The sequence below is a fragment of the Rissa tridactyla genome, chromosome 3 (genome assembly GCF_028500815.1).
Source record: "Rissa tridactyla isolate bRisTri1 chromosome 3, bRisTri1.patW.cur.20221130, whole genome shotgun sequence".
NCBI classification, from domain to species: domain Eukaryota; kingdom Metazoa; phylum Chordata; class Aves; order Charadriiformes; family Laridae; genus Rissa; species Rissa tridactyla.
In genome coordinates, this window is record NC_071468.1 from 121748520 (window position 1) to 121772568 (window position 24049).

At 42.4% G+C, this 24049-nt stretch overlaps 2 protein-coding genes across 4 annotated transcripts; both read left to right on the top strand.

Annotated features, from left to right (window-relative positions):
- Positions 1-18: 18 nt before the first annotated feature.
- CENPQ (centromere protein Q) lies at positions 19-9165 on the top strand. Of its 2 annotated transcripts, none has more exons than XM_054196679.1 (9): positions 19-111; positions 1800-1955; positions 2673-2727; positions 3453-3567; positions 3832-3900; positions 5151-5280; positions 5557-5676; positions 5947-6024; positions 6460-9163. In XM_054196679.1, exons 2-9 carry the CDS (start codon positions 1803-1805, stop codon positions 6586-6588), a joined length of 849 nt encoding a protein of 282 aa, XP_054052654.1. In that variant the 5' UTR covers positions 19-111; positions 1800-1802; the 3' UTR covers positions 6589-9163. The 2 variants fall into 2 exon arrangements, with proteins under 2 accessions (XP_054052654.1, XP_054052655.1); XM_054196680.1 differs by lacking the exon at positions 19-111 and adding an exon at positions 426-464 and having other exon boundaries at positions 6460-9165.
- A 1556-nt stretch (positions 9166-10721) lies between these two features.
- GLYATL3 (glycine-N-acyltransferase like 3) lies at positions 10722-23963 on the top strand. Of its 2 annotated transcripts, none has more exons than XM_054196678.1 (6): positions 10722-10737; positions 12522-12607; positions 13054-13161; positions 15476-15602; positions 16421-16547; positions 17440-23963. In XM_054196678.1, the coding sequence occupies exons 2-6, from the start codon at positions 12530-12532 to the stop codon at positions 17864-17866; spliced, it is 867 nt and encodes a 288-aa protein (XP_054052653.1). In that variant the 5' UTR covers positions 10722-10737; positions 12522-12529; the 3' UTR covers positions 17867-23963. The 2 variants fall into 2 exon arrangements, with proteins under 2 accessions (XP_054052653.1, XP_054052652.1); XM_054196677.1 differs by lacking the exon at positions 10722-10737 and adding an exon at positions 10907-10954.
- The last annotated feature ends 86 nt before the right edge of the window (positions 23964-24049 follow it).

The window sequence follows — 24049 nt, forward strand, 5'->3', positions numbered from 1 at the left end:
AGCGCCCGCCTGGCAGGAGGCGGGAAGGGACAGTGCGCATGCGCCCGGGGCCGCGGCGGGGAAAACGGTTCGGTAACGGCTGGGCGGCAGCGCTGAGGAGGCGGCGGGGCGGTGAGCCGCGGGGCGGGGTGAGGTGGTGGTGGGGTGAGGTGGTGGTGGGGTGAGGTGGTGGTGGGGTGAGGTGGTGGTGGGGTGAGGTGGTGGTGGGGTGCTCTGTGGGGGTTACCGCGGCGTTATCCGGCAGCGTTATCCGGCAGCGTTATCCGGCAGCGTTATCCGGCAGCGTTATCCGGCAGCGTTATCCGGCAGCGTTATCCGGCAGCAACGGGGAGAGGGAGTTTGGGGGTACAGGGTAAGGGGTGTGGGTCGTTAGGACTACAATTCCCAGCATGCAGTTCGCTCGGCGTCGCCGTGCCACTGGTGTCGCGGGGAGCCTTGCATGGCGGGAGTTGTAGTTCTCTGAGGTAGGCTGCCCCACAAGACCCTTAGTTACTGGGGGGTGGAGTGGAGAGTCAGAGCTTATTATTTATCTGTTGTGCATAATAGAATCATAGACTCATAGAATTTTTAGGGTTGGAAGGGACCTTAAAGATCATCTAAGTCGCGACTGTCGTCTTGCGAGCCGTGGTGGGGCCTTGTGTGAGGGAAGAAGTGGCTTGAGGGGGTGAATGGAAAATTAAATACATCTGAGTTGTCGTTTTAAACTGCGGCAAGGAACATTACAGTTAGGTGTTAGGGTAAAAAATTCTGATAGCATGATGGCCCCACTGAGGTGTATTAGAAATGAAAAAGAATTTCTATTGTTGGAGGCCTTTAAGAACAAATTAGACTCTTTTCTGCAGTTACTGTTGCATTGCCATTGCTGCTCTTTGGTGTAGAGACATGCTGGCTTTTAATTTTAGAAAGAGATGTTGAACACACAAAGACTTTTCTAAAAGGCAAAAGAGGGGTGCTTTTTTTTATTGGTCCTGCGCGTAGACAAGTATGCAAGATTTAGGCTTTGGCTTAGAAAATATGCAAACATTTCATAAAATGATAGAATGGTTTAGGTTGGAAGGGACCTTAAAGATCATCTAGTTTCACCCCCCTGCCCTGGGCAGGGACACCTCCCACCAGACCAGGCTGCTCAAAGCCCCATCCAGCCTGGCCTTGAACACCTCCAGGGATGGGGCAGCCACAGCTTCTCTGGGCAACGTGGGCCAGTGTCTCACCACCCTCGTAGTGAAAAATTTCTTCCTAATATCAAATGTAAATCTCCCCTCTTTGAGTTTAAAATGGTTACCCTCATCCTATGGCTTCACTCCCTCATCAAGAGTCCCTCCCCAGCTTTCCTGTAGGTCCCCTTTAGGGACTGGAAGGCTGCTATAAGGTCTCCTCGGAGCCTTCTCTTCTCCAGGCTGAACACCCCCAACTCTCTCAGCCTGTCCTCACAGCAGAGGGGCTCCAGCCCTTGGAGCATCTTTGTGGCCTCCGCTGTTGGAACAGGTCCATGTCCTTCTTGTGCTGAGGCTCCGGAGCTGGAGGCAGCACTGCAGGTGGGGTCTCACCAGAGCAGAGGGGCAGAATCCCCTCCCTCAACCTGCTGGCCAGGCTGCTTTTGATACAGCCCAGGACATGGTTGGCTTTTGGGACTGCAAGCATACATTGCTGGCTTATGTTGAGCTTCTCATCAACCACTTGGGCTCATTTGGTACAGGTTATTATCTGTTGTTTTGCTTGTTAGTGTATGATTTATATGTACAGATTATAATTGGATTTTAATTTTGTTTTTCTTTCCTCCTGTTCTGTTTGGCTTACAGATAATGAAACGCCACCACACATCTTCCAGTAAAACGGGGGAGACCCCTGCTGGGGGATCAGCAAAAAAAGCCTTTAAATCACAAAATCAACAATGGATTTCCAGCAAAAGAAAGGGAACAGATGTAGAAGGAAGAAAACAAGGTCAAAAAAGACAGGTAGTCATGATTTTGGATCAGAAAAGTTAAAAAAGTAACCAAAGGGGGAAAAAAAAAGGTGGTTTTGCCCAATTTTCTACTGAAATTTATAGAAAATATTCATCAACTAAATGTAGTCTTCTTAAGGAAATGTGAACAGCTATTTTGAGACCCTCTGCCTTAGCTGTTCCCTGAGTTCCAGAGTTTCTAGCTGCGTGCTCCTGTGCCTGTGACAAGTAGAGGGAAGCATTGCCTGACGATTGATAAAAAGGCAAGCTAGCTGTGCAGTTTTGAAGAGCTGCATAGTGTCTGTTTAAACAGACTGATAAAATCGGAGTCAATTTCTGGAAAATATTTTCTACATATCTCAGGGTTGGCCTAGGCAGCTTTCTGTTGGAGCAAGCTTGCTTAACCACTTAACTTACGAACGGCATGATCTCAAGATGCAGCTGGATAGCGAAACATTTTGTGTATATCTTTTTTCATGACCTCATTCTTTGAATGGGAGGAACTAAAAAGAGTGAATTACTTTCCTTAACTTGCTTGAGATGAATTACTATTTCACAATTCAAAAAGCCTTTTTTGTGGTCAATAGCAACAGACCTCTGTCAAGCACTGAAGTTCTTTCACAGCCTTTTTATAGCTGGCTGCTAGTAGTAAATGAAAGGTTTCACACTTGGTTGCAGCAGAGGGTGATTCAAAATTACTATATTTGCTGTAAACTTTTATTTTCACCAGGTCACCCAGACAGTCAAAAGGATAGCTAACGAACACGAGGACTATTCCCCTGCAGGTAGGATTGTATTCTTTCCTTGTGTTTGTCTCGTGCAAATTCAGTGTTTTGAAAAAACACTGGAAGTAAACACAGTAACTGCTGTGTTGAAATCATAGATGCCTGAGGTGTCACTGAAATAACTTTCAAAGTTTTCTTTCTGAAACAGTACCAGTGAATATTTGCAGTACGGTTAGCTGGTGTGCACTCACACCATATGTGTTATATATGCACACATTAATCATATGCTTTTGTTTGCAAGTAGTGTTCTTCTCTTGTAAAATTCCACCACAAGCACCCAGAACATTTTAACTTCCTCTTCACAAGTCATTGTCTTCTCTGTTAACCTCCTGTCTTAAGACTGGCATGTGTTGTATTGAACATACAAATGAGACGAGGTCCCTGCTGCATTGAGTTTCTCACTTATGTATATTCCCACTCTCTTTTATTTTTTTTTATTTCATTCTGTGTTTTCTCGCTTGCATCGCCAGTGATTTTGTGAAAGCATCTGTTTGGAATGAAACCGCTGTAAGAAAGAACCTTTCCTATTTTGTGCATTTTAAACAATTTGTGACTTGCAAATAATAAGTACCACCTGATGTGGATAGGTTTGACCTGACAGTTTTGTGACATGGAAAAATCTTAACTGTTACACCTTTGTGTATGATCTGACTGACCTGAGTCACAAAGCTGTCTGTCCAGGTTTGACAAATTGTATCTTTTTCTTTTTGCCTTTCTGTTAACAGGAGAAAAAGGTTCTTCAAAAAAGGTGAAGCTAACCAATGCTAAAATGGGATCTTGGCAGACTCTCTCAGAGAGCAGTAGGCAGTTTCTGGAAACTATGATGGATTCAGCAATGCTGTAAGTGCCAAATATCCTCATGGTTCTTCTTTGTTTCGACAAAGAATAAAGTAAAAATCATAACATTGCTTGAACTGGAAAAGCTTTGGAGCTTTTTTGGGCAATGTGGCTGTCTATGTATATTTTGTCTGGTATAATATAACACTTTCTATCTGAAGTTGGGAATTTTTAGCTAGAGAAGTTCTGACTACGTTCACTTCGCTTGATGTCTACTCCGTGCTTGCAGGCTTTGTGATGAAAATTCTGCCTTTGTTTTCTTTCCAGATCCGTTTTGTGCCAACAAAGTGTGAAAAAAGATGACGTTCAGAAGCACCTCAATTTACTGAAAGAAAAGTAAGAAATTATAATTTAAAAAAAACACAACAAAAAAAAAAGACAAAGAGGGAGAGAAGGGATTTAGTTTACCCAGTTGTTTTGTGCCGTGCTTGCAGAATTGCTCCTGGGAGCAATTGCATTTAGGAAATCTCCGAAAGGAGCAAATATGCAGAATCAAGGAGGGGAAAAAACTTGACGGTATGTTGATTGAAGTGGACAAGTGAAAGTTGTTGAAAGACCCAGTTTAACTACTTCTATATGGGTAACAGCACCTAGGAGATATTCTTAAGAGCTCCTTTAGTCAGCTTTGTATTTATACAGGGTTTAAATTTGTGGGCAGCTATTTATTTTATCATTTTATGGTAGTGGCAGGAGCAGTTATAGCTGAATTTTCTTAAATGCTAATTAACTTTCTGACTGTTGAAGTTACTTCCAAGAGAATTGAAATTTGGTGTTTATGTCTTTACTTTTTATGTCGTTGTGGGAGTACTTATGTATGCTTGGGTGTCTGAGACTTTTTGTGTGTGGATATACCAGGCTCTTATCAACATAGAGCCCGAATGTGTATGTTTCTTTCTTTGCTCTTACAGTGCAAGAGACAAACATGAGGAGCTAGTTTTTCATAAATGGTTTTCTATGATTCTTTTCTTTGTAATGTTTAATTTGTGACGTGTTGGGTCTGATTTCCGAGTTGCCAAACTCATGCGGTCTCATCTGAGATGCATGGAAACTGTGGTAGTTTGGTGTATCTAACAGACAGATCCGACTTGGAAGAATTCAAGTCTTGCGCAGAATCAGAAGGAACTTTGAGAGCAAGCTAAAACTCTTCCTCTGCCATAAAACTAGATATCATATTTCACGAAAGCATTTATGGACTTAACTAAAATGATTTTGTGTAGAAGCAGTTAAAAATGCTGCTTTTAGAATGCTTAGTTTTACTTTGAAAAGTAGAAAGGTCAGAACTGAGAAAATATTAATGTCAAATTGCAGTCAGGGAGTGTACAGGCCAATGGGATAGAAATCACAGAACATCAGTGTAATCGCAAGGGTTGGAATGGTGGGATTTCTTGTTCCTGGTCCCTTCCTTAGACATGATTTTTGGAAAACAGTTTGAGACAGCTTTTCTTCCTGCCTGGATCCTTCTACTTCATTTGCAAAAATTGGGCTAAATTGAGTTTATTTTTTCCCCAGAGAAGTCGTTAGTCAGTTTTCTTTTTGTTTTGTAAAGAAGTCCAAACAAGTCATGCTTTCCTTTTTCTATAATAAAGGGTGCTGAGACTTTTCAAGACTTTGAAGGTGCCTCCAAGGAAGCTGGGCAACCTAAAGAAAATCCCGAGCCTTCAAATGGCAGAGAAACAAATGCTTGAGACAAACGAAGAGTCTTTGGTACAATTGCAGGTATGAAAGGCAAGGAAGGGAAGAAAATCTCCTGCTTATCTGCTGCTGCTCAATGTGTCGTAACGTTTTAGTAGACACACTACTGGCTATGCCCTTGCTGTTGTGGAGTTGTTGTCCACTGTTCATCACTGTCGCCCACCTTTGCTATAAAGCAGTGTATCTTTGTGGATGTGTTTTCAGTGACTCAGCTGATGCTGATTATTAGTATCTTACAAGCAAAAGGTTCACCATCTCTCAAGTAAATTTTGTCCTGGTTTTGCATCTGTTTTATCTTAGGAAGAAATAAATGAAGCGAAGCGATCAGCAGAACGCACTGAAGGAACTATAGAGCAGCTGCAGGGCAAAATCCAGGTGCTCAAGAACCAGTTAGAGGAAGATGAAAAAAAGGCCAGGAAGGTATTTCCAATGGATGTTGCTGCATTCCTCTAGGGAGAATGTGTTTCCAGAGCTATTGCACTCAAGCTGTTTCTGCAGAGAGCATCGTATAAGGAAGGCCTTATTTGCCTTCGGGAGTGTATCCCTGCAATCTATCCAACTTCAGTTGCAAAATTAAGAAGTTTTAGTTTTCAGAAGTTGGGTAATGACAGCCAGTTTATTTTCCTATTTGTGTGCCTGATGTTTGTTTTGTTGTTGTGGGGTTTTTTTTTCCTCTTTTTTACCTTCTAGGTATTCCAGGAAAATAGCAGCAGAGCACTCCACCTTCCAGAACTCCCCAAGGGCAGTTTCGAGGCACCCACTTTGCAGGTGAGCATGGAATATACTTTCAGAGACACCTTGGCTATGAAAAGAAAGGCAACAGAATGTGCTTTTGTCACTTAACCTCTGCCAGAGGGGGCAAATCTGAAAATTTGAAAACACCTGAAACTTATCTTTTTTTTTTTTTTTCTTTGAGAGCTATATGCTTACGTTTTAAAAACGGAACAAAACCCTAGAAAACCTGCCATTTAAAGGATCCCATGTCTTTTCCTAGGAACCCTGTGGTCCTAGGGAACCTGTTACCATTTCTGAAACGTATTTCTGTAACTGAGGGAAGGAAGGCTGCCTCATTCTGTGTCTTTGAATCCTTTCTATTCTAGCTGGTTTTAGGTACAGCTAGGCTGCATGAAAGTGAAATTTCTGTTGGACTCAATGAAAGTGGTTTTTTATTTGTTGTCTGTTATTCTTTCTTTCCTTCTTTAGGAAGAAATTTTGAAGATAAAAAATCAGAAAGGTCTTTTAAAGGACATGAACACTATTCAGCAGTCAGCTGACTTGAAGAACATGTTAACCCTCATTGAAAAGACCTATGAGAAGGTGGACTTCCTTTGAGAAACCAAAATATATGGGGTCTTCTCCTTTGGAGAACATAATTTATGCCAGCACTTTGCCTTAATGGAGAGCAGCAGGATGCTCCTCATGGAAATGATATTTTCTTCCTGATGGCTTTGCTGTTGTGACTGCAGAATTCCTGTTAAAACATTTTTCTATGAATATTGGTATGTAGATCTGTAAATACATTCAGAGAATCTAGTGATTGAAGTGATCAATCAAGGTGGGGTTTTTTGGGTGGGTGGGTTTGGACCTATGATGACTTCTAATGATGATATATACTGTTTTTGGAGAAGGGAGGGAAGTGGATCTTGGGTTTATCTGGGCATTTTTATAGAATAAGGCAACCTATTCCATTACATTTGTACTCTTATATCACATCATAATTGGTGAAGGCAGTATCTCTTACCAAGCTAATTTTTGTTTTGGATTTGAATGCTCTTTAAACCTGAAACACATAGTAAAAAATATGCTTATCTAATGCTCAGTTGCAAATCCCCTTTTCAACTTCCTTACCTTTTTAAATAAAAACCTTCCATGGCAGGAAGCTGTATGATTTTTATCAAATATACAAGTTTGATTTTTTTTTTTTACTTTTTCATATTCACTGCTTAAACTTTAAAAAAAGACATTCACACCCGATTTATCCAGATGGTCGGGGAAAGCAGAAAAGATCATTATAGAGCAAAGCTCTACGATTAGAGTTGTGTACCTGCCTTATATTTCATTAACTGTTAGGTATTCTTTAGCTTTAGAAGAAGAAAATTACGTCAGAAGTCTCTTTTCCCATGCACTTTAATCTCCCCTCCATTTTTTCCATGATAGAGCTTCACCCTTAAAAGATGTAGTTATTAGAAAGTGCTTTCTCCTGTCAAATTGTCTGCTAGAAGACAGCAGTGCTCCTTACATTGACTTACCACACAAATACTTAGTTCTTTTGTTTACAAGCTGCTGGTACTCTTAATGAGACATGAGCTAATTATCTCTAGTCTCCTATGACAGACTAAAAGCCTCTCTCTGGTTGCTACATGTAAGATCAGGAAAACCAGACTAAGCGCTTGCTTGCTTTGTATTGAATCACATGAGAAAGTAGATAAATATTTAGAAATATTTCTCAAATTTTTGATCACTGGAGAAGGGGAGCACTTACTGACATAAGCCCTACCCCAAAGTAATTTAATCCAGTTTATGGGTTAATGATTTTCCTGCGCACCAGCTATTTTAGTTTTTGTTAAGTAAAGTTATACCCCTTTGCTTTCACTAAGGGTGATCTACTTGCGAGGAATTTACTATGTGGGTTTTGAATTTCATGAACCACAAAGATATCTTCTTTTTTTAAAAAAAAAAAAAAAAAAAGTGTGGAGAACGGCCGAGATAGGATATACAAGGAAAGTTGAACTAGCAGTAACTGAAGAAGGAAATGATAAAGAAGTAAAGCATTTTATGAAAGCGATGAGTGGGGTTTGGTTATCCAGTGCTCTTTACAACACAGGAATGAGGGTGGAGCCAGTTCTTAAAGAAAGGTTCTCTGTGTAACAGTGCCAGAAGGTTCTGTGTAAGCCAAAGTGTACAAATAGGTGTGAAAAAGAAGTAAATAGATGAAGTGTGTGTCCATCAAATGAAATGGTTTGGACAAGGTAGTGATACGTTGTTGATTGACTTTCGATCATACATGCTGACATTCTGAAAGACAGGGTACGGAAGCAGGATGAATTCTTTCCTGGCTACTTGCAGCATTTCCTATATTTCCCCAAGCAAGGCTGTAATCACAGGACCTTTTGTAATTATTCTTGTGCAGTCAGCTCCTGGAATTGAGAATTGCAGTCTCTTCCCTTCCTTCCAAGTCCAGTTGTTTAGATTGCCATGTGTTCTGCTCAAAAGAATGTTTATATGCAAAGCAGCAGCGCTCCTTGGGGGGCTATAATGCCTTTTATGTATGTTAAATCCTATTTCTTTGTTACTCCTAAACCCAGTTTTGTCTGTATTTCCTGACCTGATTGTTGGTGAGTTCTTTGTAGCTGAGGGGTCTCCCTTCCCAAGCCTTATCTCTTACCATCCCCACCACTCTCCCATGTCCCATCGCTTGTCACCCTATACCTGTACTTCCCTCCACCGCATCCCACATCTCCTTTCTCAAGACCTCTGCTATCATGCTCTGCCTGTTATTTCTTTATGTTCAATATATTATACAGAAATATCTCATTTGACATAGAATAACTGCTTCTTACTGCTGTCTGTATGAAACTGTGGTTGCACCATACAAATATAATAAAAATAAAATTATTATTCATAGACACCTGGTCAGCTGGAGGAAACGGTCAATTACACAGCGAAGTAAAACGTTCGGAAAGCACTTGATGAGCCTCAGTCCTGAGGCCTTGTAAACGTAGAGCAAACCTGTCACTAGTAACCGAGGTGCTGCATTACAGGGCTAGATAGAGAAGAAAACCATCGTTATTTTAATTATTTTTTTTTTCTGACTTTTGAAGATTTAGGGTAGGCTGTGGATATTGTTACTTTGGCATTGTCGTGCACACATAAACAGGACAACATAAAACAAGAATATTAAGCCAGACTTTTAGGAGGTGGTCTTAGTTCAACTTATTTGATGGCAGATACTCTTGGGCAGAGTTGCAGAATGATTGGATTGTGGTTTCTGATGGGATCAGACAACTCTTCCAGGAGAAGACTCCCTGTTGGATCGGTGTGCAGGGAGCTGTGAACTTGGGTGATTTGACATGGGAGCATCTGAATCTCTTCCCTTTCACAAACCTTGGCTTCAAGTTAGGTAAGTTACAAGCTACAGATTTTGTAGGATCATAGAATGGTTTGGGTTAGAAGGGACCTTAAAGATCATCTAGTTCCAATGCCCCTGCCCTGGGCAGGGACACCTCCCACTAGACCAGGTTGCTCAAAGCCTCATCCAACTTGGCCTTGAACGCTTCCAGGTATGGGGCATCCACAACTTCCCTGAGCAGCTTGTGCCAGTGCCTCACCACCTTCAGAGTGAGAAATTTCTTCCTAATATCTAGTCTAAATCTCCCCTCTTGCAGTTTGAAGTCATTACCCCTTGTCCTATCACTACATGCCCTTGTAAAAAGTCCCTCTCCAGCTTTCTTGTAGGCCCATTTCAGATACTAAAAGGACACTATAAGGTGTCCCCAGTGCCTTCTCCAGGCCCAACTCTCTCAGCCTGTCCTCATATCAGAAGTGCTCCACCCATCTTATCATCTTTGTGGCCTCCTCTGGGCCTGCTCCAAGAGGTCCATGTCTTTCCTGTGCTGAGGGCTCCAAAGGTGGATGCAGTACTCTGGGTGGGGTCTCGCCAGAGCAGAGCAGAGGGGCAGAATCCCCTCAATCATCTTAAGATACAACAAGAATATCAGTCCATATCCCATATCAACTCTTCCTCATGCTCAAATAAAGCATCTTTCTGCATGTGCTCTCCCACAACACTTCAATGTTCCTTCTCTATTGGCTCTTCTGCCTTGTGCTTTAGGTTACCAAGTCCAAATCAAAAGGACGATATGGGTTACCGTCATCAAACTGGACTTTCTAGGACCAATGAAAAATCAGGAAAGGGTCAACAGGGCTGCCACCTCAAAATGATGCTTGGGGCTGCATAGCCGGGTTGGTTTTCTTTTTGGCAGAAAGTGCCTCAGTTTATCTTGGGCTCTTAATTCCCTCATGGTATGAAGCTTGGCAGGGAGAATGAGAATGGACTACTTCAATTTCATTACCATGGAGAAGAAAAAGGATAATTATAAGTATGCGCAAAGCGGATCGTTCACTGGCATGAATGCAAAGAGATTAAGTGTCTCAATGAAAAAATTAAAGGTTCTCGCTAGAGCCTATACTCTTGAACAAGCCTTTTGACACTATTCACGATGCTTACAGAGTCCCTCCTCCACTGAAGGTGTGGCTGGCTCCGGCTTTTATTTCCACGCTCCACAAAAGAAACAAAGAACAGAGCTTTTAGGAACAGACTACGAATTTGGAACAATTTTGATCAATAAAATTATATAGTTTTAAGATTCTGAACAAGGACTCTTGCCATGCCTCACACAGAAGCAGCCATGAAGCATTTTATTACCTCCTGACTTCCAGCTTATTGCAATTTGGAAGGACGAGCTACGAGACTGAAAGCAGGTAAGAGATCAGGTGGTCTACTGGTGCAATATTTGTTTTCAATCTGAAAGTACTTCCAGGCATAGAGGTGTAAGAACTGTCCTTACGGAATAGTAGCAGGGTATTCAAATGCCTATCAACATTGCCTTTAGATATAGTTGCATGTACACTCCGTGACACAGAAGTAATTTTGTCCCCTTGGACACAGCGAGAAAATGGAGTGTAAGCTTCAATAAAGGTAAATATGCACAGGTGATCATTGAAAGGGCTAATTTCTTTTTAAATTATTACGTTTGGTGAAGCAAGACAAGGAACAAGAGGAGGGCTTGAAGCTGATGGTGGACCACATGGATGCTGGAAGTTGTCTTGGGGCAGCCTGAGCTTCACTGTCTCCTTCTGTTCTTGTAGCTCTACCCTCACTTGGGGAGCAGATTGCCTGTGGGAGTGTGCTGCTTAATGCTATCGTCAGGCCGCACCTGGAGCACAGTGTCCAGTTCTGGGCTCCCCGGTTCAAGAGGGACAGGGAACTGCTGGAGAGGGGACAGCAAAGGGCTACCAAGATGATTGGGGGACTGGAACACCTTTCTTATGAAGAAAGGTTGAGGGAGTTGGGTCTTTTTAATCTGGAAAAAAAGGCGAATGAGGGGGGATCTTATCAGTGCTTATAAACACTTAAATGGTGGGTGTCAGGAGGATGGGGCCAGCCTCTTCTCAGTGGTGCCCAGGGACAGGACAAGAGGTAACGGGCACAAACTTGACCATGGGAAGTTCCACCTAAACATGAGGAGGAACTTCTTTCCTGTGAGGGTGGCAGAGCCCTGGCACAGGCTGCCCAGAGAGGTGGTGGAGTCTCTGTCTCTGGAGACATTCCAAACCCGCCTGGACGTGTTTCTGTGCCACCTGCTCTGGGTGACCCTGCTCTGGCAGGGGGGTGGACGAGATGATCTCCAGAGGGCCCTTCCAACCCCTACCATTCTGTGATTCTGTTTATTCAACCCTTAATCTGTCTGCTGAGGACAACAAGAAGAGGCAATTAGCACTGACTAATTGTGTTGTTTCTCTGCTAAACAAAGCCTTGTCTCTTGGAAACTGAACTAAATGTTTGAAACCTAACCATAGCCTGGAAGGAAGATTCAAGTTATGAGAGGCAAAGCCTTTAGGAAAAAAATACATGCCGTGCAATTTGTAGAGATAAACAAAATAAGAAAATGGTCAGATTGGTGCATTGTATTAAGAATAAATGAATAGAAACCTTTTTCTATGGGTAACAGATCAGCCGTAGCAACGATCTTGAAAAGACTTCTTGCAGTAAACTCTAGCGTGCAGTAGAAGATCAACTATATGGTCGATATATAGTTCTGACAAGTCATCAATGCTAAGACACTTTAACATTGGTAGTATGTTGGTGGTTTTTTTTTCCTTTAAAAAGAGAAAAATCAGATTGAGTAACACCTGATTGTTGTCTTACTTGTGATCTGTCTATTGGATCAGTACCTTTGTAGTAGCCGTATAGTATCTTCCTGATGACCTGCCTGATGTTGCACAACAAACCTGGTGTAGAATAACAAATTAAGTCCAGGATTTTCTGACTCCGGCTTGGTCTGCCAAACACCGTCCTGTCTTCCTGTTCTTTGCACATCCATCTACCGAAAAAAACCAAAACATTCCCAAAACCCTTTCCATAGGGAAATGCTGACACAGGGCACTTGTGGGAGCTATTGTATTTTATGAAATTAGCAATTATGTCACTCAGTTCGTGCACATTCTTGCTTTTCTGACTCTTTATACCTTGTGTGTGTCCCCAGCAAGGAAGATGCTGGTGCTCAACTGCTCCATGAAGCTGCAGATGCTGGAGAAAATGCTAAGGTTGAGTTTCCCTGAGTCCCTCAAGGTAACGCAGCGCTGACCTGTCATTTTCTGTGGTATTTCCATCAGTGAATCAGGACATTTGTCAGGGGATTGAAGCTGTGGGGAGATGGTCGTGCTTCTTCTGGACTGACTGATAGTTGCTGTTTAGATGACTACATCCGAGATATCCATTTGGCCCTGCTTACTAACCCAAATCCATGTACTTAGGAAAAGAAAGAAGCAAAGCGGCCCACCTCCTCTCCAGAGTAATTAGGGTTGTCTTAGTTTATCTTCATGATAATATGCCTTACTGAGGTTGATACTTACTGTGTAGGTGTCAACCTATGTGATGTATGTATGTATGTATGTATGAAAATCTAAACGTGTGCTTTCAGCTCCATGCCGCTGGTTCAGCCTCTGGTTTGTAAAACCGGTGGCACGTTAGCGTGTCTCAAACTGTCTTTCTTCTCTTGGCTGTTTGTCCTGCAGGTTTATGGAGCTGTGATGAACATCAACAGAGGGAACCCCTTCAGGAAGGAAGTGGTGGTGGACTCATGGCCAGACTTCAAAACTCTTATCACCCGGCCACAAAAGGAGGTAGAATGACATGGTTTTTTATCTTTATTTCTGAGAGGTGGATCCAACAAGACTGAGGCCTTCCTCTCAGCTTTCCGAGAGCTTCACGGATGGGGCTAGCTTTATCTGGGAAGCATGTAACCTGGGGAGCTGGGAACCATGAAGTGCAATAGGACATCGCAGTGGGTGCCAGCGCAAAGCCCACTATAGCAATTATAGCCTAACCAAGCTTACCTATGAAGTCCATGATCTAATTGATTGTAATTGTCCTGACTGCACCAGCTGAAGATTAACTTGCATAGCTTATGCAGAGACACATTTTACCTTCGCTTACGTCACTTGGCCAGACTTTCCCAGCACTCTTTTGTCTCCGTAATCTTTGTGCAGACAGAAAAAAGAGCCTTAGTGATCTTGGGATGGGGCAGATGTGGCTACAACGTGAAAGAAGGGTCCTTATGTGGTCTTTTATTCTGTAACAGGCAATGCTAAAGAGATGCTGGAGAGGGGCATCGCCTCAATCCGTTCCATCCACCATGATAAAGCAATCTCTGAGTTGTATGGAATTGTGTCTCCAGGCTAGGAGACAAGCTCTTGTTGATGTAGTCTCATATAGGGTATTACGAGTACTGCCTGTGGAGTTAAATCCCGGGCACTCTCTCTGGGACAAACAGCTCTCCTGGGCCAGCAGTGCAGGAGTTGGCACAGGACATGGACAATCCCCAGTTGGCACTTTGGATGTTTCCAAACTGTTTTGGAGACTATGAGAGTTTAACAGTATTGATGAGGCCAGACTGTGGTCTTTCAGCTCGGGGGTGGAGAACCATCTTTGGTACTATTTTGTTTACCAGAAGAGATGTGTTCTAGATATGTTGACCTTGGCAACTGTGGAATAATTACTAAATTGGCCAAGAATACAAAAATACAGCATTGTTCACACATTAAGGAAAGTCATAAAATCAAGAGGCTTCTGAGGTAGAATACAGCCGCAGCTGGCACGCGAAGAATGCCACATCTGTGATTCCCTGTACAAGGTTGTTTGCGAAACTACTCGAGGGATGGAACGGAACGTGCTTGTTCTGTGGCCTTCCCTTGTGACAAATAGCAGATATGGGGACGAGATGGTACTACGGAACAGATAAGCGGCCTACACGCTACCTGAGCCAACATTTCGTCAAATGTTGATGAAATGCTGTCCTTTGTGTGAACTTTGCTCACCACAATGTACCAAAACACACCTCCATCCCGGAGGCTATCCGCCCCCAAGGTGTGAACACTCCTCCTTGAATGCATTAATCATAATAAAAGTACGTATGACTAAAGTCACTCAAACTCCACTTTGAAGATAAAAAAATAGTATAAAATAGCCCAAGAGAGAGGGGATGCCAGGGAAGACACCATCGCGAAGAATTCCGTCGCTGATTTCCGGGATCAGTCGATGGGCTGAGCCTTTCTTCCCCCCCATAGGGACACCTTTGGCTAAGACTTCGATTACACCGAGCGCTTTCTCGGGGACTTAGAAATTTCTCTAGAGAATCTCTACCCTACATTTATAGCCAGGCTCTATCGTTTATAATTTTGTCGCGTGTTTGTATACTTAACAATATCTTTATTTGCACGTGCTTTGCAGACAGTGTATTTATCACCGGCAATGTGATAAATTTGAAGAACCTGTGTATCTGTTGTTTAAATAAACTGCACTGTTTAAGTAGCTAGTCATTTCCCTTTCTCACTGAACGCGACCAAAGACTCGAGAGTGGCCGTGCTAGTTCAGGAGCACGACTAGACTGAAGGTGCAGTCCACTATTAGTGTATCCAGATCGTGATAGTTTAATACATATTAAATGCGATTGGACTGATAGTGCTGGATTGGGCATCACTCAGAATTTAAACCTAGCCGCACCTGGCCTCCCACCTCGGTGAGGAGTGTTAGAACGCAAGGGGGTTTATCTTCTGCCAAAACCGCTTGGCCCCTTTTCATGCAACAGCAACCAAATAAAACATGGGTTTTTTTGGGACAACCAGTAGTAGAGGTGAGCATTGAATTAGGCAAGAGTTCCAAGAAACTGCCACCACGTTTGGGTTACTGTGCCTTGGGTATATGAGGACTTACTACCATTGCTGCTTTCTGCTAATATGACACTGTGGAGAGCAATAGGTATTTCTGCTGTCTTGCTTGAGAGTTGCTACTGGAAATGTTCTAAAAGAAGCCACTCTGAAGCTCCAAACATCTGTTAAATCTCTGGGGCTGGCTTTCAGTGAGATTCAATTCCAATGTGAAAGATGTGTGTGTAGGAAGGGGGATAATATTTAATTCTTCCAGATTTTTTCTCCCCAGAATGAAATGGATGACCTTGACCATTACACCAATGCTCATGCAGTTTTCTACAAGGAGCTACAAGCTTACCAGGAGCTACTGGAAAACACAAATGCCATCAACTGGGGACAAATTTTTCAGATACAAGGTACACTCCAGCCTTACTTGATTTAGAGGAAACAGAATACATAAACCAGTTGGTTTAAAAAGTCTTAATGGAGTGCAGACATTGCCATTCTGCTCTATAGAAAGGTTTCTTGTACTTCTGTAAAACGCAAGATCTAGGATATGGCTTTTCTAGCTTTTGAATTTCACCTATATCATATTCACTGTGACCATTTCAAGTTCAGCTTTCAATTAGATGGAGCTATTTCCTTGGCAGGAAGGCATGTTTATTTATGTTTATTTTTGCCGCTGGCTATGGGATTCTGAAGACAACATACTGACAGAACTGTGCAGTGGTCAATGAGGTAATTAGAAGTTTAATGAGAGCCAGTGCTTGAAAGCTGAACCCAGACAAGACCTACATGGGAAATAATATACACATTTTCAATGCTAAAGGTTACCAATCAGTAGAAGAATTTGTTTATGGAGTAGGTGATTCCTCCATGCTTGAAATCCTTGTATTAGGACTGGGTAATTTATTGTGGCTCAAACTGAGGGTAGGAGTTAGGCAGGGAGGTCACTCAGGGAGGGTCTATGTCCTCGTTGTTCTGGTGATTGGATGAGATGAAAAGTGTGGTGGCTTCTGACCTTCACATATCTAAAGCAATAGCCAGAGTGTGGAGGGAACCTAGTTAATGATTTTGGAGATTTCAAATACCTGTCTAGTTCCTGGCTAGTTACTAATTTTGGAGATTTCAAATACCTGGCTTGTTCCATTAAAAGTGTACTATTGGACTTTATCTTAAAAAAAAAATAATCTTTCATTTTGAAGTGCCTTAGTACTTATCTTTGTATACACAGGGCTTCAGGATGGAATATGTGAAATATCCAGAACTGTGGCTTTATCTAAGCAGGTAGATGTGAAAACATCCTCTTTCCAGATGGTTATCCATTCAGACCCGGACATGCTGCCAGACGTCAGACTTCAGTATGTCTAAGCATGCCATGTCATTTGTTGATGTCATTACTATAGCAATATATTTCCTGAAAGTACCTTTACATCAAAAATACCAGGAAGAGTGCTAGGATTTCTCTGTGACTGGGTGAAAAACCTGGCTGAAGATTAGTTGGTAAGGAAGGAGCGATATACCTTAAATGCTTACCAAGATTTTTCTTTAATCAGTCTATCACTTTTGCAGTTTTGTATTCCAGAACAGTCCCCATCCCCTTCCCTCATCATGTATACACAGGATCCACAGGGCTGCTTTCCATTTCCTTTGACTTCCTTGTGTCAAAGCTCCTTAGATTTGATAGATGGATCTTGGACTTCCGCAAAGTTTGTTTTTCACAAGGGGTCTTTACACAACTGCTTGAAGCTTTTTCTAACATCCCTCTGCTGGCAAGATATTGGTTTGACATCAGAGCAGAAGAGTGGGGGACCCAGATGCCCCATTTTTCCTGGAATAAATTTCTCAGCAGTGGATTCAAAATCCATTGAGGATCTATCAGACTTGGAGGATGAGAGACTGGAAATCAAGTCCTTTCCACTCTTCTGTGCCACCTAATATGTCACTGGGGCATATGATGACTTCCTTAACATATTCTCCACTCTTCCTGTAAGGAATAAGGTGGATCTGGAGTGTGTTGTGTGGACTCAGGAGTTTATATAAACAAAGACCTAAAATGGAGAAGCACTGCCCTCTATAATTATTCCCAAACCTGCCAGACTAATGAACTCAGATGTCTTTGATTCCCCTTTCTGATATAGATAGACTTGGAAATCTACTTGGCTGGAGAAGAAAGCTTTAAATCTAGCGCAGTTGCTTAGAGAATATGGGGCACAGCTTTCTGACTAATATGCTTTCTCTACTGTCTCTTAGGATGGACCCTAAGTTAACGCTGGCTTACCTGGACATCTCCCATGCCAGCCTGCTCAGCAAAACCTGGTCACGAGGAGGCAACCCAAGGAGCCAGAAATACCTTGCAAATCTCATTTGCAACTTCCCCAGTGTCTGTGTCCTGGGTGACAAAGGGTATCCCCTCTCCTGGAGCCTGACAGACCAGTTTGCCACCATGATTCATGTTTATACTCTTCCAGAGCATCGGAGGAAGGGTTATAGCAGGCTTGTGGCTACCACTTTAGCTAAGAAATTACATAGCCATGGTTTTCCAGCACAGGGTAATGTCCTGGAGACGAATATACCATCAATAACATTGCTGAAAAGCATGAATGCCCAGTTTCTTCCCTGCCCATTTTTCAGAGTGATTCATACGTCTTTTCGTTTTTTAGCTAAATCTCACTTATAGCCAGACCCCACAAACCTCTACATTCAGATCAACTTTTGTGCACTGCAGGAGCGCTTTGGCGGAATTTAATAACTTAGGTGAGATCAGAAATCATACCAGAGTTTCCTGCATAAACCTAAAGTTGAAGGTATTAATGGCTCATGACTTTTCTGCTCAGGGAAAACTGCCCATGGCAAGTCCGAAATACTTAGGAATGATTGTAAGTTTAATGGTTTTGTTTTAATTCAACCAATTGTACTGCTTCTGACTGAAGAATTATTCCTTCTGTATAACCATTTTCTGGGATATCTACAGCAGAATCCTTGGACATCTCTAAGCCCTTCTGTCTATCGTGGTGTAAACCCTCAAGCCTCTCCTTTCCCTCACATGGCCTAAAAGAGATTAGTATGTGAAATTAAGAAGCTGAGAAACCTGCAAGGAACAATCTGAATTAAAGAAAAACTTTATAAAGAAGTCTTTTAATATTTAATACAGGAACAAGTCTGTTTCCTTTCTACTGGGTTTGTCTTTATGCTCAAGACAAATCTGTCTATGTATCTTCCACTCATGGTAGAGCTAAGCATGCAAAGGCTGGATAAAAAGTCTTGCAGATTTTAACCTCAACACATAGATATTTTATCACAAGTCGGGAGGGCTTGCTAGAAGTCATTTCCATCAATTCTTTAAATAAATAATGTCAAATGCTTTGCAAATGCTCCTTCTGGGAGCAGAAGTAAGTCTCACTGTTTTCACATCAGTCTAAAATTCACTTAAAATTTTCCAGACAGAAGCTGTGAGATATCTACGTTGTCTCTCAATCGAGAATGTCCAAGTGTAGATGTGTATTGGGAGCAACAATGAGGATGCTACCACTGAAGACCATGGGAGGACACGTGGAAGTCTTGCATATGCCAAAGCTGATAAGGCTTTTGCACAAAAGCCTACCAGGAGGATAATGACATGACTAGGAGGTTGTTCCTTGAGCAGCACAACTGTCAAAGACAGGTTGCCTATGACATAGTTGGTTGGCTAAAGGCAATCAGTGCCCTAGGGTACCCTTCTTGATCTGCAACTGCTGGTCCAGAAGGCAACAAATCTCCTGTATGTCACATTTGTTAACCCTGTGCAGGTATCTCCAATGCTGCGTGGTGTATGAAATGACACTAAAGGCAGGATTCAATTATTGCTGAACAAACATAAGTGTCTCTTTAGGTTAAATCAAATCACTGTCTAGACTCCACTGAGTGTGTTCAGATCTCCACTGAATAATGACAATGTAGACTAAGCCACCACTTACTTGCATTCTCAGGCATCTGAGAATATTTGAGATACCTTCTTGATAGAATCATAGAATGGTTTAAGTTGGAAGGGACCTTAAAGATCATCTAGTTCCAACCCTCCTGCCATGGGCAAAAATTGTGTTCAAAGGCCCAATGGAACTTTCTGGGAACACTCGTCTGGGCTACCCATTGGACATCAACTGTTAGAAAGCGTCTCAAACAACATTCAAGATCTAGAAAACTGAATTAAGTCACAAGGGCACATATTGACACTTATAGTCAGACACCTAAATTTTCATGTCAGAATTTGTAGCTGAATCCTGCCAGGTGCATGTGCTTTTAATTAGCAGCATGTATCTTGAGGTACTACCAACATGGTAGTGTGGGAAGAGCAGCTCTGAACATTTTTCTTGCTGAAGGTCACCATCCTTTACTAATCAAGGCAGTGGATTCCAGAGGACATTCATAACATTTAGTATTTCTGTAGGTTCCTGGTATTGTACAAATTACTAGTCTGGACCACCTATTCCAGCACCTTGCAGATTATTTAAAATGGGAGGACTGTTGTTCCACATGGCATCTGGTCCGATACACTGTTTCTCTTTTACATTTTAAGAATCACTAGACATTGTTATTTAGCCAGTATTTCTTCGCTTTCCATGTTACAGCATGTTGTTTCACCAATACATCCCCAGAGAAAAGCAAAGTGGTAATGTAGTGGTGGTCTTCCCGTGATAGTTTCCCTTGAAAGTGGTTTGTCATTGTCATGGAGACTACTTCCACCATACCAGTGCCTTCTGCTCATGACAAGGTAGAGCTCATATTGAAATCTCTATGATTGTAACTCTGTAAGTCATTTGGGTAAATGATTCTTGACAAGAAAATGGGATGGAAGGAACAAACCGACCTAAAACCAGGTACGAGAAATTTTAGTGGCCTGATTGCCCAAGAAACTTGGCTGTACCACGTGAAATATGCCCTTTAGGTGAACCTGACTAATTATAGTATGAAAACCACTCGTCTAGAAGTTAGGATACCCACCTCCTCTTGAAGACTCTCACCCACTGAGCCTGTGCAGTAAAATTAAGAGATGCCGTACCTATAATTGAAGACAAGGACATTTTACACTAATCAGTTTCAAGATAAGGAATTATGAGCACCATTGAAAACTTGATAAACAATCAATATGTTAATTATGCTAATTTTCAATGTATAAATGAATGACTGTTTCAATGTTGGGTGTGCTAGTTTTACGGAAATACCCCCTAGCACACATTTCTGCGCAAAACTGCTAATAAATAGCAAATAGCCCGACTCTGCATGTTATTGGCTTGCACACCAGGTAAACGATGCCACAAATTTTGGGACAACAGAGCAATAAGCATCATGCCATGCAAGCTCATCTAAGGAGCTTGGATCTCAGACTAAGAAGTGTACCAAAATCAGACCTCCACTTGAAAATAGAACAGTGGGAGGCTTATTATAACATCTTGGCATTTAACTGTGACCCAGAGAGGTACTGTCCTTTCTGTTACACCTATGTATGTCCAAAACTGTATTTGGATCCATCTGGATTCAGAATCAGATTGGATAAGGCCCTGAGCAGCCTGGTCTGACCTCATGGCTGACTCTTTGACCTCCTGCAATCCCTTCCAACCTGAATTATCCTGTGGTTCTCTAAGCCCCTGGCACTCCAGTTTTGCACCGCAATTTCACCTCTTGAATTTAAATAAGTATGACTGGAAGAGGAATGTGACTGTGAAGGGGACGTGTGTCTATAGGTGCTGCTTTCTGGTGAATTGGCTATGTATGTATAGTATTTTGTGGATATCTCTGCGCAAACGTGCAGCCAGCACTGCTAGTGAGGTTCCTCACAGACCTGAAATGAGTCAGTCATTAAATACTTAATGGTGAAAATTAAAAGTTAGCCTTAAGCGTGTGTTTATCTACTGAACTGGAAGGGGCCATGATTACAGCACCTCACAGGAGTCATGTCCAAAATAAAAGGAGTCCTATTTCCTTTTGACAAGGAGATTAACTAAAGCCTGAGTGAGAACCAGTTTTGTCAGTCCTGTCTAGCAAAGGAAGGAGAGCAGAAAGGTGGAGGACAGACAAAGGCGGAACAAAGAGTCCAGGTGGTGGAAGAAAACCTGTAAAGCTCTGCGTATTCATTCCTGAATTTGTCTGGGAAGCAGAGAAAAAGGGAGACACAAGCCATGGGGGGAAGGGAAAGACGATTTGAGGGGCTAGCCTGTTGGAGAAACAGGGTGAGGTCAGTGCTTCTACCTGAGAAAATGAGCGATGAGCTTCAGGGGAAAGACCTTGGAGAACCAAGCCTATAGAAAGAGACTGGGGAGGAAACATGGGCCTCTTCATTACATCTTCCAACTATTTCTTCTGGTACTGACAGCAAGGGTGTCCTTAGTCCTATATAAAAGCTAAGTAATTGCCTTCATTGCTGTGAAGGTTTAATGCAGACAGCATATGCCCAGGAGGTGTATTATAGAAAGCAAGGAAGGAAAAAGTGCAGTCTACACAGATTCAGGTCAAAAAAGTAGATTGGTTAATAGCCAAGACACTGTTGCTTCCTCCAAGGTTTGCCTCTGCTCTAAGCTTCTGGCTTGACTTATGTCAACGCTGTCACTCACATCTCCTTTGATTCAGATAATGTGGACTAGAAGCATAGCAGTGGCATATTGCTGGCCAAACAGCTGCCAGGGAGCCTCTGAACAGCAGCTGTCAAGCCGCTAAAAATTCAAATAAATACGAGTTCTGGCTTCATGTAGTTTCAAAGCTTCACACGGTGCCCAACTGATCAGCTTACTGGTTTTCTTCCTTGGATCCTTTGGCATCACTAACAATGGGATCTAAAAGGTTAACTAACAACTGCCCAGCTGAGCGAGAAAAGTAAATAGTTTATGTACATAGACCTTTGGAAGGGCCAGAGTGATACAAGACTGGATGCCTGGAAGTCTGCGAGGAGGTGATGCTCGACACATTCATGGGCTGATCCCAGGGTAACTTGATGTGCAGTGTGTTCCTGACAGGATGGTGCTAATGGAAGACACCTCCTGTTGCTAAATCTATGCCTGGAGCACAGTTAGACCATTTTTACAGAAGCTGTGGTGATCCTATATTTATCAAGAGGGAGAATAATTTCCAGGTAACTACATCCAGTGGTTGGTTGATTTGAAGACAGAAAATAACCATCTGATAAACAGAGATATCTCAGCAAAGAGCCTGAGGTGGTCGTGTGACGTAGGATTCTGCCATATGAAAGGAAGAATTTCAGGCTACCTAGGCCAATAAATGTCCCAGAGGAAAGAGCAGGGCCAGTCCGGACAAGGCTGACTTTTCAGTTGAAACCCCTCAATGTGTAGCCAGTGCAGGGAACTCACTGAAGCACTAATAGGAGTTTTGCTGCTTCTATCTTCTTGCCTTCAGAAAGATGTTGACAAGAAGAACTTGAAATTCTCATGGAAGTGGATTTATCTTCTCCGTCTTCTCCTATAAGTATTGCTAGTTAACAGAAGAGCATGAGGAGCCATCTTCCATCTAAAGAGAATATGGTTTTCCATTTGTGAAAGAAAAAGTAACATACTGGTGTCTGCATACTCAGTACCAGAGCAGGCTGCGGCCACAGTCTAGACATTTTGATGTCCTTGCAACAGATTCTCACAGAGGAATACATGATCTTGTACTCTCCATAACCCCTTCTTTTCTGGTCATGTTCTGTATATCAGTCCCAAAATGATATGAATGCTTCATAGATGGGGTCATCCCTTCTAATTGCCAAACATATTTTTGAGACAAAATCAGAAATTATATGATGGTGTGATGAAAGGCCATCTACGGTAAAGAGAAAGAATTAAGTAGTACTTGAAGTTTTCCTCCTATTGCATTTTTAGGTGGAGTTCAGAGTGATTATGCACCTGGGTTGAAGTTTAGACAGAGAGCACCACCACAAATGCTCATTGACTGCAGGGTGGGACAGTAGGAAGAAAAATGTTTACACTAGCAATATCTAAGAGGACCTCTTCCAATCTGTGATAAGCAGGTTTCCAATGATGAGTAAAGACTTTGATTTAGGGGAAATTCTCTCTGCAGTATCTATTCCAGAATCTTTCTGTTCTTCATAGTCAATAGAAGAGTCAGGACAAACAATAAGCACATCATCACGCTTGGTGAGGGAAGCATCACCTACACACTCCGTAGTGGTCGCTCAGTGAACAACAATGTTCTTTGCACCAGCACTTGGTGAATGAGCCCTGATGTGTCTGGTGGCACCCTGAGGATGCTGGACATGAGCCAAGTGCACCACTCAACTCCCATGCTGCCCATGGGGCAGAGCAGATGAGGAGGCTTGAAATGGTGTTGACCTTGGGCTATTTTGGCTGTCGGTCAATTTTAACTCCCTTCTACCATTGCCAGAAGGTGGGAGCCTTCTGACAGCTGCAATTTGCAGACAGTGTTTATGCAATGTTTAATAGCAAGTCAGAAGGTTCAGTACAAAAGCACCAGCTATGTCCTGTTTCTAGTGAAACTTGGTTCTGCCATCTTGTTCTGAAGTGTGTGGTGTCTCACCTGGTTACAGCCTCCGTGGTGTTGTTCGTCCTGGTGATCTTGCAAACAGCAGGCAACTGTTCTGTAACTACTACACAGTCTGGCATTGCCATCTTTCAGATGATGTCCATCTTCTTCTGAATTAATAAAGACCTAGAAATGGGTGTTTAGCCTCTCCAGGGATGATGGCAACCGCTGACAAGAAGTAGTGTAAAGAACGGGGGCCTGTTTTGCTCATGAAAAAAGAATTTCTTTTCATAATTTTGTCTCCAAACTCCCAAGTGAAAAAACAGTGTTTAAACTGAGTGGGTTTTTCCTGAAATGTTAGAGCCGGAAAAAGACTAAATAATCCATCTTGATC

Coding starts and splice junctions, on each gene's coding strand:
- CENPQ (XM_054196679.1), top strand. CDS start 1,803: ATGAAACGCCACCACACATCTTCCAGTAAAACGGGGGAGACCCCTGCT. Junction 3,901..5,150: donor CTCAATTTACTGAAAGAAAA/GTAAGAAATTAT, acceptor TCTATAATAAAG/GGTGCTGAGACTTTTCAAGA. Junction 5,281..5,556: donor AGTCTTTGGTACAATTGCAG/GTATGAAAGGCA, acceptor GTTTTATCTTAG/GAAGAAATAAATGAAGCGAA.
- GLYATL3 (XM_054196678.1), top strand. CDS start 12,530: ATGCTGGTGCTCAACTGCTCCATGAAGCTGCAGATGCTGGAGAAAATG. Junction 12,608..13,053: donor GTTTCCCTGAGTCCCTCAAG/GTAACGCAGCGC, acceptor TTTGTCCTGCAG/GTTTATGGAGCTGTGATGAA. Junction 13,162..15,475: donor TCACCCGGCCACAAAAGGAG/GTAGAATGACAT, acceptor TTTTCTCCCCAG/AATGAAATGGATGACCTTGA.